Here is a 15,693-nt window from a genome sequence, read left to right on the forward strand (position 1 = left end):
TCTTTTGTAAATGTAATTTGTATAAATTTTCTTATCCAATCTTCATAATTACCTATAGATATCGTGATATGATTTGATTCCTTAACAAAACAAAGCATTGTGTGATTTGATTGTGATCGTATTTCCCATGTCTTACATGTACAAATAATTAAGATGTGCACTTAAAATGTTACATGATGATAGCGTGATCGATTTGCATTTCTTTTATCATTGTCACGGGAAAAACTTTTAATGTTCAAACAGAAGCACTTGAACAGAAGAGTCATGCATGACAGAAGTAATGTAAAACGGGAGATAAATCTAATTGAAGGTAAAGAACTCAGAAAACGCAGAATAAATGATGCGAACTGAACGAAGTCTGGTATTGCATTGTGTTTATTTTGGTTGACATGGGCTAGCTTTGCCCTGAATCGAATAGTTAAGACAAGAAACATTACGGATGTTCAATATACAATTTAACTATAAACAAGTTAAACTGAAGTGAATGTAAGGTGTCAAGTAAAATGTAGGAACCTAATCCAATTAAGAAACCAATAAGGAGAAAGAGGATGATGATGGTGTTCCTGATACGAGCCTAGCGTGTTCCCGGTACTGAGCATAGCTCTGGCATTCTCGGTAATGAGCCTAGCTTTGGCATCCCTGACACTGAGCCTAGCTCTAATACTAAGCCTTCCCGCTGTGTCTTTTAATGGGCCTTCAGTTAGCTCTCTTGTGTCTTGTAGTGAACATAGCTCTGGTTGTAGTATGCTCTTGTTTCATTGGTAGTAATGATGTTTCGGAAGCTGAGCCTAGTATTGCTGTTCCAGGTTATGTACATAATTCTGACTTCACTTCAACAGATCATTGCGCCGGCATTCGATCGCTTTCGCATGGCCTTGATTTTCCTTTCGCTACAGTAGAGAACCGTATTCGCGATATCCCTGACTGTCTTGAAAACCGAAACGCTGACTCTCCATCAGGCATAGAGTTCGTCAATGAGAGTATCCACAATACAGATCGTTTTCGTCATTTCGGCTTCGTTCGTTGTACACGTGATCATGATATGCCCAGGCATGTTTGTGGTGCCTCGTGTTACCGCATAGATGTGTACCTTGATATTGTGCTGTGTTTCTCTCTCACTGATAGTCACCATAACTTTACAAGTATCTTACCTTATGAGGTGTTCTGTGGCTGTACAGCTCACATGCCTTCCGTAACTAGAATCATCTGGTCATCGATCCTACCTGGACTGTGTAGCTTGTATTGCTAAAGACAAGGATCTAGCACCCTGCCTTATTCCCGTGATGTCTACTTCAGAATCTTCCTGTTCGATTGACCTTGCCTGTTATCCACCATGCTACGGATCCTGATGTGATTTTAATGCTATCTTACATGTGTGACTGCATCTGTTCTGGTAACCAGTCCTCTGCATATGATGTCATGATTAGTCTTCCCACCACCCAGCTCTTTGAGGACAGAAAAGAGGCCCCCAGTAACACACCCCTACTCCATGTCATGGTAGTTCTTCACACACCGTGTTTCCAGTGGCCAACCCAGTCCGTACCCCTGCTGTCGTTGATCAGCCCTTGAAGATTCAGCCCCCCCCCCGTTGGATCTTTGCCTAGATGCGTCGGGCCAATCAAACACCAGGATTGGCATCTCTGGACTCGTGGACCTCGCCCACTGTTGCCCTTCTCTGATGGAACTCGCGTGATCCCCTATTCCCATGATGGACCTCGCATGCTCCCCTTCCCCCATGATGGAACTCACTTTTCTGGTCCTAGTGTGATTGTCATGCGACTTTGGCCTTCTGGACTTTTTCTGGCTCATACAGTGATACAACACTTTCCGCCGTTTTCTGATGACTGCCCTCTGAGCTCTGTCTCTTGGTGCTTTGGCATGCACGGTGTCGCACAGCCCCCACCATGCCCCTTGGTGATATCTACAGGGGTGCCAATTTTGTTAAAATATTGTATCCATCTTACCTCTGTTATTGTATCATGGTTTTTTTATTTTTCATTTCCTATATTGTTACTCATGTTTTGCTTTGTGATACAGGTATGGTTTTGGCTATTTCTGTACTTCCTATGCACTCGTTTTTTTTTAAAATCTATATATATACAAGTATTTAAGTTGCAGTTGGTTTGAAATTTTGTATGGTTTTACCAGAAAAACAAATATAAATGTGTTACTACACAGATTGGGTGCAAAAGGAGGAGCTATGTTTTCGCTTTTCATTTGATGTGTCATTTTTATTTTAGTGCTTTTATTTTTTAAATGTATCATGCCTATGACCCATCATGCGTGTTTTTGGTGTTTACTATAAAGGTTTGTGCGTTCAATGTGGACCAATCCCCATATTGTTTATAGTGGAGTGTTTTATGCTTTTAAGTATAGGCAGGTCTTGTATTTGGTGCTTATTTATTACGTTTGAGATGCACATGTAATGTGTTTGGTATTTACTCAGTCTGAGTGCCGTTTGGTTACAGTTTGTATTAATGCATGCTAGTCTTTGTTTAATTTTTTGATTAATATCTCTTGATGCCATGTGTGCATACATTTCAGCCGTACAGTGTACTGAACAAATTTGGGAACATGCCATATTTTCTGAGTGGGAGGGTGGTTTGGTAGTTTTTTTTATGTCCGGAAGTGATTACACATGACTTGTCTCGTTTGTTTGCATTTTTCTCGATTTATTCTCATGGTAGTGATCAAAGAGTGCTCTTAAGATATTATTCATACCTTTGATTTGTTGGATAGAAGTGGCTTGGATGCATGTACAGTGTACATTATAGTCCATTAGAACCACAACATGACCGTCAAGTTGGGTGTATATGCAATTTTCTTGATGGAAGTAGAAGAATAGGGTGTCTACTTCAAGAATCCGACGGGTTCCACTGGGCACCCTTGGGCATTTTTTTTAAATCGACGTCATAGGCCACGCCCACTTTTTTACATACAGAAACTCTCTTTATTGAAGTAGAAAACAAATTTGGTAAAAATTTAATAGTAGGAACATTATACAGACCCCCTAATAACAACATCGGCAATTTTATCGATAATTTTGATAAAGAACTTGGGAAGATATCACGTGAAAATAAACAAATCTATATAATGGGTGACTTTAATATTTATTTATTAAAGTAAGGAATCATAATAGCAATAATAATGCAATCATATTTCTCAATATACTTTCCTCATATGCTTTTCATCCTTGCATCAACATACCTACTAGAATAACGTCCACGTCAGCAACATTGATCGATAATATATTTACAAATTCTTTAGCAATGATAACAATAGTGGAGTTTTTATTTATGATATTACGGATCATTCGCCAATATTTTTTATTTCTTCAGAATATGAAGTTAGTGTAAATAAAGAAAAGATTAGAAAAACATACAGGAAAGAAAATATAAATACTATTTCAGCTTTGATTGAAGATTTAACCAATGAGAATTGGAATGACGTTTTGGAAGAAAATGATGCAAATGTTGCTTATAAATTGTTTATTGATAAATTCACTCATTACTATGATAATGACCACTTGTTCAAAGCAAGAAGCGTAAAAATGAAATCAGAAATCCATGGATTACTCGAGGAATTTTACAGTCTATCAAAAAACGTAATAAACTTTATGAATCATTCATTTCTAATAGATCTGAACATAATTTTATCAAGTATAAAAAGTATCGCAATACACTCACCGGCGTAATTCGATCTTCGAAAAAAATATATTATTCAAAAGAAATAAAAAACGCAGAGGGGAATTTGAATGCAATTTGGAATGTCATAAACAAATTAATAAACAAAAATAAACCCCATGATAAAAAAAATTAAGAACTTGAAGTTGAAAATGAATTATTTACTGAACCTTTTGAAATTGCTCAAGCGTTTAATCTTTTTTTCACGGGCATTGGTCCTGACCTGGCTTCCTCCTGTGTTTACCGATTTCTTTTCATATAATAGCAACTTACATTCATACCCAACACGGACTTGTCAGAATATTCACTTAGACAGTCCTAGAACACTATTAGCACATGAAACACTTAGACATCATGGGCCTGACATATGGAATACATTGCCAGATTCACTCAAACAGTTGAGATTCATTTATCCCTTTAAAAAAGGTATTGAAACATTATTATTGAATAAATTTTCCCAGAGTTAATTTTAAAATTGCTCTTTCTCTTTATCTAATGAAACACATAATTTTCAAAACAAGAAAAAAAAAACAATCAAGAATCAAAATAAAAAATACATTTCGCACCTGCACCCTTACGCTAAGATATGTTGGATGAATTATAATTATTGTTTTCTGGGGTTGCCACGCAGTCAAGCTTAGCTTATAGTGGCAACCCCTGCAACCTTCTAACAATCGATATATATTAATAGAAAATGCAAATATGTTCAATGTTTTGCTTGTCAGTTATAGGCCTACGTATATTATTATTGTATTTTCTTTGTTAATGTGTTTATGAAAAAGTGTTGCAGAAACCAATAAATGAAATGAAATAAACGCTATTAAAGCCAACCGTGCAAGAAGATTTTTTGATACACCATGATATTGAAAAAAAAAATAATGGTATATAGGCAAGGCCTACATGTATGGCGTATCGGATACCTGTAAGAGTCCTATATAGGCCTACCACTGGCGGATCCAGGGGGGGGGGCAAAGCCGACCCGTGCTCCCCCTTGAGATGCACAATTAAAATTCATAATGTAAAAATGCCGTTAAAACAGAAGTGTGCCCCCTCCCTTTGAAAGTGATCAAAGACTTTTTTTTGCTTGTCAATTTTTTCCTCGGGAAAATGTGTCCCCTTTTGGAAATTCCTGGATCCGCCCCTGGTATATACCTTCGTAAAATAGGCACCGATTGTTATGATTCTACATATTAATATATATATTAAGTTTTTGTTTGTTTGATATTTTTTATTATTAATATAGGCCTTATCTTTATCCCATATCGCCATTTCTACCCCCCGCCCTCACTATCATACGACCCGTTTTCAAACCACGATGGCGGTAGCGTGACGACACGACATTTGCTCCGGGCTTTATTTCTTCTAAGAATAGAGTTATAACTTAGGTTTAAGATAGGGTATATATTAAATCCAGGGTTAAGTTTGTCATTCCATGGCAATGTGTGGAATTTGGAGCTGAGCAATTGTCGCCGGAGCATGGGACTGGCGGTAGCGGTGATTCAAGACCATTCATGCGTATAGGTCATGTTTAGGCATCAGCTCTCTTTATCTCTTAATTCCTACATATTATAGTTCAATGTATAAAGAAAAAAATAATAGTAATAAATAAATAGGGGACCCTGTCAATATTTAAAGAAAGAATGAATGAATAAAAAGAAATAAATGAAAGTAAATAAGTCACTCAGTGATTTAAAAAAATGACAGCACATTGAAGGAAATTCCTACATAAGTGAATCAACAAATAAATAAATAAATTATGAATAAACAAGTAACTAAATAAATAGAGATAGATGGAGATAGATAGATTAGATAGCCTAGCTAAATCATAGCCAGATTTGCATTCAAAGTTCACGAAAGGAAAGAACAAATAATAATAATAATAAAACGAAAAAAAATTCTTTTGTGAAATTGTACAGAAATACGACGATGATTCCAAATATATGCATTATGATTATAACGGCTCACTTGATTGCAATCTCGCAGATACGTATACAGTATATACATGTTCTGAATACAGTGGATTTTTTTCCCTCTTTTTTGCTATTTTTCTGCACTCATTTCCTGTTTTCTTATAGTTGAGCGTTATGATATATTTTGTAAAAATGAAACTTTCAACATTTCTCTTGAATCTCAGTTAATCTTTGTCAAAATGTTTAAAATCGATCTCGGATATCACAATTTCAATCTGCCTAGCAACCATTTCTCTGCATGTGTAGTCACGAACGCTAGTTATTCCAGTCTAGTTCCAGCCAGCTGCGCGCAATGATACAGAGTAATTTAATAAGTTATTTTTTATCGAATTCATCTGCATTTTATCAGATTTTCCAGAGAGCATGGAATGTAATATCAATATGAAATAAAATTCAACCTCGATGATTCGATTTTTATAATTAGGTTTAATTTGTATTTCAGGGATTATTTGGACGTATTTTACCAATCAATTATTGCGCGAATGTGTAAACATGTTGAGGTGCGTACTGCGGTTTTGTTTTTCGAATGTGTATCGCGATTTTGTTGGAACCAAAAGTTAGTGGAAAATGTTGAAAATATCAACATAATATAATTATTTTGAGGAACGGAGAAGGAAAAGACAAAGCCATGGATGATATTCGTTTTGAATGGCTGAGAGACAAGGTCTACCATGCCTTAAACATTACTGATCCTGAAGTGTTTGAGGAGTTGATGAACCGAGATGACGGCGAATACGAGAGAAGCCTTGCGAAATTTCTCAATGAAACTCCAGAAGAAGGAAGATCAGCTGCTATATTTTACAAAAGAGTCCAACAAGAAGAAAGAGAAGTTGAGATAGAAATAGGTTTGTATACAGGACCAATAGAAAATTTGTCAAAAGAGTTTAAAGAGATCTAGGCCTAGATCCATTATTACTGATCCTCAGGCCTTGCGATGCCTCGCCGGGGTCAGAGGAACGATTGCCCCGAGCCGGGCGGGCTGAGTATGAGCGGAGCTCCGCTGGCGCTAAACATGTTTTGATGCGGTTGCACTTTCGTGTCCATCCGAACTTAATTAGAAAAGAATTTTAGCCAGGTGCAGGCATGATGCTCTTTCAATCTTACTAATGGGATTTATGATTTTTTGTTACACCTGATAGCCTGGGCGTAGTATGATATTGTTTTTTTATTAATGAAAAGATCATTCATGTTAAGAATAAAAATATATTTTGTTGTGGCTGAAATCGTGATTCATACTCAGCCTGAATAATTAGTGAATGTGGTAAAGTGCCAAAATCTGTGCAGACCCGCAGTACACCCCCCCTGGCCTTGTCTGCAAATATGTGTATACCGTATGGGTACTAGTATTCAACCCGGCATAATTCAAAGATTTTGACATATTCCCCAAAATATTTAGAAATAGGGAATTTATCTTAATTTCACACCTTTGTTATTTCCAGGGTAATCTGTTGTCGATATTTTCTTTGTCAATCTGTCGACTGTATGCGCGGAGGATCGAATTATGCGGCGATGGCCTTTTGCACTGAATGGTACTAGTATTCAACCTAGTGAGGATTGATAGCAAATCTCAAAAGGGTTTAGATTGCTAAATTAGATCTAGATCTATGTAAATCTCTGGCTTTGATTAATTCCCTGTTTGGTCTCATCTCAAATGGTCTAGTCCATAGTCGGATGGGACAAGGGCAGATTGAGAGATAGGGCCATCTTTCATCGCTAGGTTGAATACTAGTGCCGACGGGTTGAATACTAGTACCAAAATCCGTCGCCGTATAATTCGATCGCCCGCGCACACAGTCAACTGGTTGAAGAAAAAAATAACGGAAAAAGAATAACCAGCATTTGCTCTTGGAAATAAGACGGGTCTGAAATTCAGGTAAATTCTATATTTCTATATATTTGAGGAAACGGGTTGAATACTAGTGCCCTTACGGTATGCGCGATAAAAGAAATATGCCACGACCACAAAGTTTACACTTGCATACATTCATTGAAATATCTGACTCAAAAATTGTGGGAAACTATTTAATTTCAGGCATTTCATGTGACAGCCTAAAAATAATACAGCCTTTTTCATCAAATTCCCCAAATTGTGTGTAAAGTGAATGAATACGCAGACATGCACAATTTTTTTTTCAATTTGAAAATGACAGGTTTTTTTCCAACCAAGAGAATAATATATTTCTTTCAAACTTTTATAAGATTTTGGGCATATATATAGGATTAATATAGTGTGTGTATCCACCTTGTTAGGTGCTCAAGGCGCTCCTATTACCCTTACTAAGCTAGTATACCTATTCCGGTGCTCATAGCTTTCTGAGGAATTAATTCCTGTTGGTACCCATTTACCTCACCTGCGTTGAAAGCAGCACAATGTGGGTAAATTTCTTGCTGAAAGACAATGCTCCATGTCTGGGAAGCGAACTACGTCCCTCAGATTGAAAGAAGAGTCTTGACCGGTAGACCACGGCACCCCGACATAAAATATAACAAACCTCAAATGAAAATTTTTGTGCAATAAATGGAAATTCATGTTTAATCTTGGGTTAAATTTTGTTGAAAAGTTGACATTTTTCTTGGAATGGGTACCAGAGGTGACAAATTTGCCAGTATATTGTCAATATTTTTGTGAATACTGATCTCGTCCAAAAGAAGTTTTTTTACAAGGTTATAATACTTATATTAGGTTGCCATACATGTATCGTGATGATTCAAACCCCAGACAAGTACATGGAAGACTTGAAACTCACATTAATTCGGACTTGATTCTTTTTTAAACAATTTCTGGTCAGATAGACACAAATATTGGGTTTTAGAAAAAAGCTCTAAAGATGGATTTAATTACACTTGGGGGGGGGGGGTAAGTGAGCTTTCAGAAATCGAGATAAGGCAAAAAATAAGAGATATCTAATTGATATAGCATTGCAAGAGAATGAAATGAAAATTATTTTGATTAAATTGTTCTCTCCACTTGCTAGAACCTTCTGAGACAGATGGCCTCCCTGAAAACATTGAAGGTGATGAAGGTTTGTTGGGTGCTACACCTGCTGAAGAGATTCCACCTACACCTGCAGAGCTGGTTGAAACCCCAACAGAAGAAAAGGGGAAAAGTAAGTTTATGCGAAGGAAAGGATATGGCATGTCAATGAACATTTTTTTGGAGCGTCTACCAAGGGGATACCTCTCCTGGATCCCTTTGCGTAATAAGAGTTTCTGTCATTGGAACTTTGCTTTCAAATAGGAACTACCATGGCAAATTTCATGGAAGTAACCATTTGATGGTAAAGAAAGTATTTAGTAACTTTATGCAATAGAACTTGTCAGGGCAATTTGCTGGATGGCATGGGTGGGGAGGGGGTGCCCTTTTATTGTACTTGTATGTCCTGGGAGGAGTTATCCTGCGGTAAAATGTCTTTTGTCTTTGAGGGAAATTTCAAGGCTCTTAAAACATGAAGCAGGTAACATCTCACAAGCCGAAACTGCCTAAGCTGAAAGAGAGTTTCTGAAAAGTTTGAATAAGCTATTGTAAATGGACTATCATATTAAAGAATATATAACAGCCTTATGGTACTTAATTTAACCCTTGACAGAGAAAAAGAAAAAGAAAGGAAAGAGGAATCAATCGGCAAAGACAGAGGCCCAGCCAGAACCCGAGACTCCTCGTGAAGAGCCTAAGCCCCCTGAACCTGAGCCTGCCCAGGCAGCAGAGGGTGGAGAAGGTGATCCTGATGCACCATCCCCAGAAAAACAGCCTACCACAGTATGTACTCTTTCTATGAAAATCTCAGTCATTGGTTAACTCGTATGTCATGAGAGTTCAAGACTTTCGGATTAGGGAGCTGTAGATTTTTTAACAAACTTCTGTGATGCACCTATTTGGCCAAAATTTTTTAAATGAGCATACTCGAGGCAGCTGCTCAGGAGTTTTTTTCGCATTTGCTCGTTTCTCATAGCGGTTCTAGGCCAACTAATTGTCTATTTAAATACATGTTCATTTCCCCCAAGCACATTGGCTGGATGATTGTTATGTCATCATAATACTGAGCAGGTAACAGCATGGACCTTAAGAAGTACATATATGCACCTGTAACACAATGATTTTACATTGGTTTCCTCTTGCACACTTAAATCTAGGGTTGCATTGTCTGTAATAGCATAATGAAATCTAAAGAAAGTTTGCAAGTATGTGAGATAAAGAATAAAGTGCTAGGCCCGTATTCTGAAGTCGGGTTTAATTTAAACTCGGGTTTAAAGTTGTGGTTTAAGTATGGTAAGCAAATTGTTACATAAATCACTAACAGTAGAGGTATCATACTTCAGCTCATTTGGCTCTCAAATCATTCCTAAATGTCTATGAAGTATAAATAGATGATTGTCTTCACCATCAATGAATCAGGAAAGAGCACAGTATACATAAGAAACATACAACTTAATAAAAATTTTGATACTTTTGGCTTCCCATACTTAAACCACAACTTTAAACCTAAGTTTAAGTTAAACCCGACTTCAGAATACAGGCCCTAGTCTTGATGTCAAGATTCTGTGTCAAAGCTGACCAATATGGCACATAATTTAAAGGAAACCCAATATTTAAAAGTAAGTAAAACTATCTCATTACAATAATAATAATAACTGCATATTTACCCACGGTAGCCACTTCAGTTCTGAAAACTGTTCTCTCAGTGGGCCCTGCTATTATCATTTCTTATTTCCTATTTGGTACTCCAAGGATTCGACTGAACCCAGTAAATTGCTGACTGGATATATATTAATTCTCACATGTAATTCAGAACAACCCAATACTTTACTTTTCATCAGAAAATCATCAGGGAGACCTTCATGCGCACATTGCTGTACATGTGCCATGGGCATGTTCCTGAGCAGGTAGCAGAGGAAGACTGCATTTACTTCATCCGAAACACGCCGGGAATGGTAGACCTTCCCAACACCATGGATGAAGCACAGAATATGCTGCCAAAGTTCTTTGAGTATGGTATCCTCAACGGTCACTCCTTAGTCATGCTGGAACAGATTATTACCCAGGTGAGAATAATAATTAAACATTTGATGAAATGGTGACTGTATTTTGTCCTTTCAGAAAACAAGCATTTCAAGATACATCAGTGTTCTTATTTGTTCTTATATTTTAGTTTTTCAAATATTAGAAATTATGATATACAAGCATTTGAAATTTCTTAATGGTGCTACAGAAAGTTATGTGAGGGGATAACTCCATTTAACGTACAAGCATAGATAGGGAGACATTGCTTGTGCACTGGAAGAAAATATATATATTTTTTTATGACATTCAGTATGTGAATTGCTTTAAAATACGATATAACTAGGAGGAAATATAAATCTGCCTTGTGAATTTGGGCTTTCGTTTATATTTATGAAAAAACTGTTCCTATGTTGAGGAAATAGAAATCTTACCTGATAGGCTGAAGTGAGCTCTTTCCAGTATAATAAATCATATAGTCTGGGGTAGATCCCGTACCCACTATACTCCAACTATGAAGCTGAGAAGCAAAACAATGAAATCATTTTTGTCATTCAATACCCCTGCAGGTGTACATCCCCTTGCTATCCTTCAGCGCTCACAAAAATGGGGATGCTCCAACAGAAGCAGAACAGAAGGCTGCTGCCCTCTCATCATCCTCGAAGGATAGTCTTGGTATCCAACCTGATGATTCAGATGAAGAACAAGAAGAGGTCAATGTGGCTGAACTTCAGAAACATGCCCTCCTGAGAGATGATTTCCTCATCAACATGGAGAAGTTTGCCAAACACATTGAGCGTACCATCCAACAGATTGAAGGGGAGGTCAGACTGGACATTCCGGATCTCCTAACCGATGGAGACCCAACTGAGCTTGCCAAAGATGATGTACTCATACATGAGATTGAGAACACAACACTTGAATGGACAAAACAGATTGCTAGTGCCGTTGAGGTTCAGCTGAAAAAGACTCCTCATGGTAATGGCCCACTTGCTGAGATTGATTTCTGGCGAGAGCGGAATGCAGCGTTGAGCGCTCTCAGTGAGCAGATCAAGATGCCAAAGGTCAAGAAAATGCTAGACATCCTGGCCAAGAAGGATGCCATGGGTGACCATGCCATCCTGCAAAGTTTTGATCTCAACAGGGCAGAGCTGAACAAGTACTACGTAGAGGCAAAGGACAATGTCCGCTTCCTCAGCACTCTTGAGAGGCACTTCAAGAACTTAACACATGGTGCAGGGTTTCAGATTGTCCTGGACACCATCCCATCTATGATGAATGCCTTGCGAATGGTTTGGATTATCTCAAGGCATTACAATACAGATGAGCGTATGATTCCCCTGATGGAAAGAATTGCCTGGGAACTGGCTGAGCGAGTTGAGAAGGTCATTAACATCAGGACCATATTCAAGTAAGAATTCATTCCAAATCGAGAATTTATTACATATTTAAAGTGGTGGAACTTACCTGAACTGAGTTTCTATCCCGACTCTTATTTCATTATGCAACTTTTAATTTGTTTGATTCATCTTGAGATCACTGTCTGGTTAATCAGACTAGGTTGACTGAAATGTGGACTACTTCTGCTTGTGTATTTTTCAGAGATTCCCCTGTGCAAGTGAAAGCCAAGACTGCAGAAGCCAAGAAGACCTTGGAGATGTGGAAGGAATGTTACCTAGAGGTCAGAGCCAAGATTGAAGCTTCTGGACGTGACGCCCGCTGGGAGTTTGACCGTAAGAAGCTCTTTGAGCGGACAGACTACATGGCTACCATCTGCCAGAACATCTATGATGTTGCACAGGTATAATATTCATCTTTCTGCTTATTACTGCGTTGTAATTTAACCGTACAATAAAAGAATTATATCAGAATCCTCTGGGGGTTTTTCTCGATAATGATGCTCTGAATGATGAATTGACCAATGGATTTTACATTTTGGAATTATTTTCTTTTAGGTCCTAGAGGAATTCTATAACATCTTTGGACCTGAACTGAAGTCTGTTACAGGAGATCCGCAGCGCATTGAAGATGTACTCAAGAGAGTCGATGGTCTGGTTGAACCTATACAAGATGTGAGTTACCCTTGTTGACTTTATTTTAAAAGATTGTAATGGAGCCATTCACATGCTGCACAGAAAATTACATTACCATGAGAAGTACAGATGGTTATGTTTTGTGTAATACATGTATGAAGGTTGTTTGAAAGAAAAGTCCCATCATGAAGGAAGGGAATGTAGCTTTCCTCCTTTGTAATAAACAACATACTTTTGTAATATAACAGGAGAACATAGGATGAAATTATACTTTCAATTCAAATGTTATGTGATGATTTCATTGACTAAAGTATTTTGATTATGTGTTTAAATTGTAGATGTAATGAATGTAGATTACTATTATATTTCATAGTCCAGACATAAGTCATAGTTGAAAGTTCAGTGCTGATAACAACTGTATGTAATCCTGAGTCTTCAGTGAAATATTGTGTTGCGCTCCATCCTTTGTCTAGAGTTTATTCCTGAAATAAATGAAGCACTACACATTCTCCAGCTAAAGCATGGGTTATAATATCCTAATATCGATTTTAGAGACATATATGTAACATAATACAATGTAATATTGTTTGAGCTTCATAATGACAACCTATATTGATATGTACTATACAAGAATAGCATGTTGTTGAATGAAAGAGAAATATGTGAAGATCGCATAATGTATTTGATACACGATACACTTATGTCTTATATATGCTTTGTATATTTAGGTCAACTTTGAACCCTTCAGCTTGAAGCACCAGCTGCAATGGCGCAAGGTCATGGAATGGTTCAACAAGGAGGTAGCCGCCATAGAAGATGAGGCTAAGCATTTTATTGACGAATCCTTCAAGACGTTGCGGTCAGCAGAGGGTGCTTTTGACATGCTGCTCAAGTTCAGGCACATCCGTTCCCGGGAGGCAATCAACTCACAGATGATGAAGAAGTTTAATGACATTCTCCTGCAGTATGGCAAAGAGGTCAGATCATTTTTTCCATTTTAAAAATATAAATTTATTTCTTTCAGTCATTAAAAATTCAGATTTAAATCTGGCTTAGTTCCCAACCATGGGGTTAGTCAGATTCACCTCAGATTAACAGAGACTGCACTCGCCTCATCTCTCCCCACTTTACTTTATTCAGTGCACCCTATTTCCTCACTTTTTCAAATTAATCCCATAACAGTTGACATACAGTGGTAATGCAATAAGAAATCTATATGCATCATCTTAATGATTGACAAGTTCAATCACTATTTAAATCTTTTATTTTCCATAAATCAAAATACAATGATCAACATAATAGCATGTTCAAGCAAAAATAAATCATGCAAGACACATTTAAGTGCAAATTTTAATTTTTGTTCAGTTCAACACACGAGTCACTCTCCAGCTTAACTTTCTTGATGGTAGGATCTCGAGAGAGGCATTTGTTGAGGAGGTCATCAAGGGGGCTGGCAATCTGATGAGCACCTTGTCTTGCTCTTGGGTCCCCGGAATTTTGTTGTCTTTAGACACCAGTTTGTTCTCTATTTTACCCATGACATACAATCCCAGCTGCCGGATATAGTATGATTCTCCATCTCGGGAGCTAGGCCTGATTTTGTTACAAGGTTGAATGTGATAAAAAGTGTGTCATCTTCGACGCTGGATCGCACAAGGTCATAGATCTTCTTTGCTTTGCATCAGTGGATAAGTAGCTCAGTCACGAGTGTTTCCTCAAGTCATCATTCTTGTTCGCTATCTTAATCTTCTGTGTCACACAAAAGGAATAAACATCTTTCTTTTTGATTTCTGAATGCCAAGGTTAAACTCGGTAAACAATTACTTGTAGTAGGTAAAGTAATTTGCTTTATGCATTGGGTTTTCAGAGTTGTACATTTTCCTCATGCAATGAATACTGAGGGTGCACAGTAATTTTTGTTTTCTGTGTGGAGCTTTGTTTAATGGCTTGCTCATCATGGAAAGGTCTTCACAAGATTTGATCCTCTCCGCCTTCATTCTTTTTTCAGTCTCCTTAGCGCCTCCTCTTTTCTCAGGACTTTGGATCCATCAGGTTTTCCCAAGAAAATTTCATTGTGCTTTCACACACACAAGTAGCTTGTATATGTGGTGATTTGTGATTGGCCAGTTAGACTAGTGATGGTTTGGCTGTAGCCAATCAGGTTACAGGGTCTAGAAAAGAGGTTCTATTTCCCTTTTGCATTAAGAGTGTTTTTGGATTTAGTCCCTTTTGCCTGAAAACATGAATTTCATGTCCATTTGTAATAAACTTCTTGAAACTCTTGGGATTCTTATCATAGTCAGTTTGATGCACAGAGTGAGTCTCTAATTTTAAACATGCAAACATATGCCAAATTATGAAAATGGATTTCGTCTCTTTTGCTTGTTAGCTCTTCTTTATTTTGTTAAATCACTATTCTATACACAGGTTGACACAGTACAAGCTCTGTTCAAGCAGTACCAGCACAACCCACCTGTCTCCAAGAACCAACCTCCTGTAGCCGGAGCCATTGCTTGGGAACGATCCCTCTTCCATCGTATCAAACACACCATCATCAGGTTCCAGAGTATGGAGGATATGCTCTCCAGTGAATATGGCAAAGCAGTAAGTTTTTCCCCATTCAGTGAATTTTTTTACATATTCATTTTGCTATAATCTCTTTATTCATTAATCTCTTACATAATATTCAATGCATATTTCATGTACATGGATAGAGAGTTAAGGCTGCTTTAGACCATTTCATCATTTAGAGTGCCCTCATCGAACAAAAGAATGAATGAAAAAATGAATGTCTTCATGATATCTTGATTTTTTTTTTCTTTAACAGTTCCCAGAAGTAAGATACTATTTACCTTTAAGGTGAAAATTTTAAGTCAGAACAATATCTTAGATTTAGCATACTTTTGAAATGGTCATAAGTCCTCTGCATGGATACAAGTCAAATATTCACAGTATATTTTTTTTTTTCTAGAACACACTTATCTAATGCATCTTTACAGAGGTGCTAAGTA

General features: G+C 37.4%; 1 protein-coding gene across 1 annotated transcript in view; it reads left to right on the forward strand.

Annotated features, from left to right (window-relative positions):
- Nucleotides 1-6,141: 6,141 nt before the first annotated feature.
- LOC129281662 (dynein axonemal heavy chain 10-like) overlaps nt 6,142-15,693 on the forward strand; it is a 67,995-nt gene continuing 58,443 nt past the window's right edge. The window contains exons 1-9 of the mRNA XM_064115260.1: nt 6,142-6,498; nt 8,629-8,760; nt 9,241-9,410; nt 10,469-10,693; nt 11,219-12,060; nt 12,252-12,450; nt 12,605-12,721; nt 13,411-13,659; nt 15,110-15,286. Coding sequence (XP_063971330.1) covers nt 6,282-6,498; nt 8,629-8,760; nt 9,241-9,410; nt 10,469-10,693; nt 11,219-12,060; nt 12,252-12,450; nt 12,605-12,721; nt 13,411-13,659; nt 15,110-15,286 — 2,328 coding nt within the window. The 5' untranslated portion in view covers nt 6,142-6,281. The remainder of the gene's footprint in view (nt 6,499-8,628; nt 8,761-9,240; nt 9,411-10,468; nt 10,694-11,218; nt 12,061-12,251; nt 12,451-12,604; nt 12,722-13,410; nt 13,660-15,109; nt 15,287-15,693) is intronic.

This window comes from Lytechinus pictus, chromosome 2, assembly GCF_037042905.1.
Source record: "Lytechinus pictus isolate F3 Inbred chromosome 2, Lp3.0, whole genome shotgun sequence".
Classification (NCBI taxonomy): domain Eukaryota; kingdom Metazoa; phylum Echinodermata; class Echinoidea; order Temnopleuroida; family Toxopneustidae; genus Lytechinus; species Lytechinus pictus.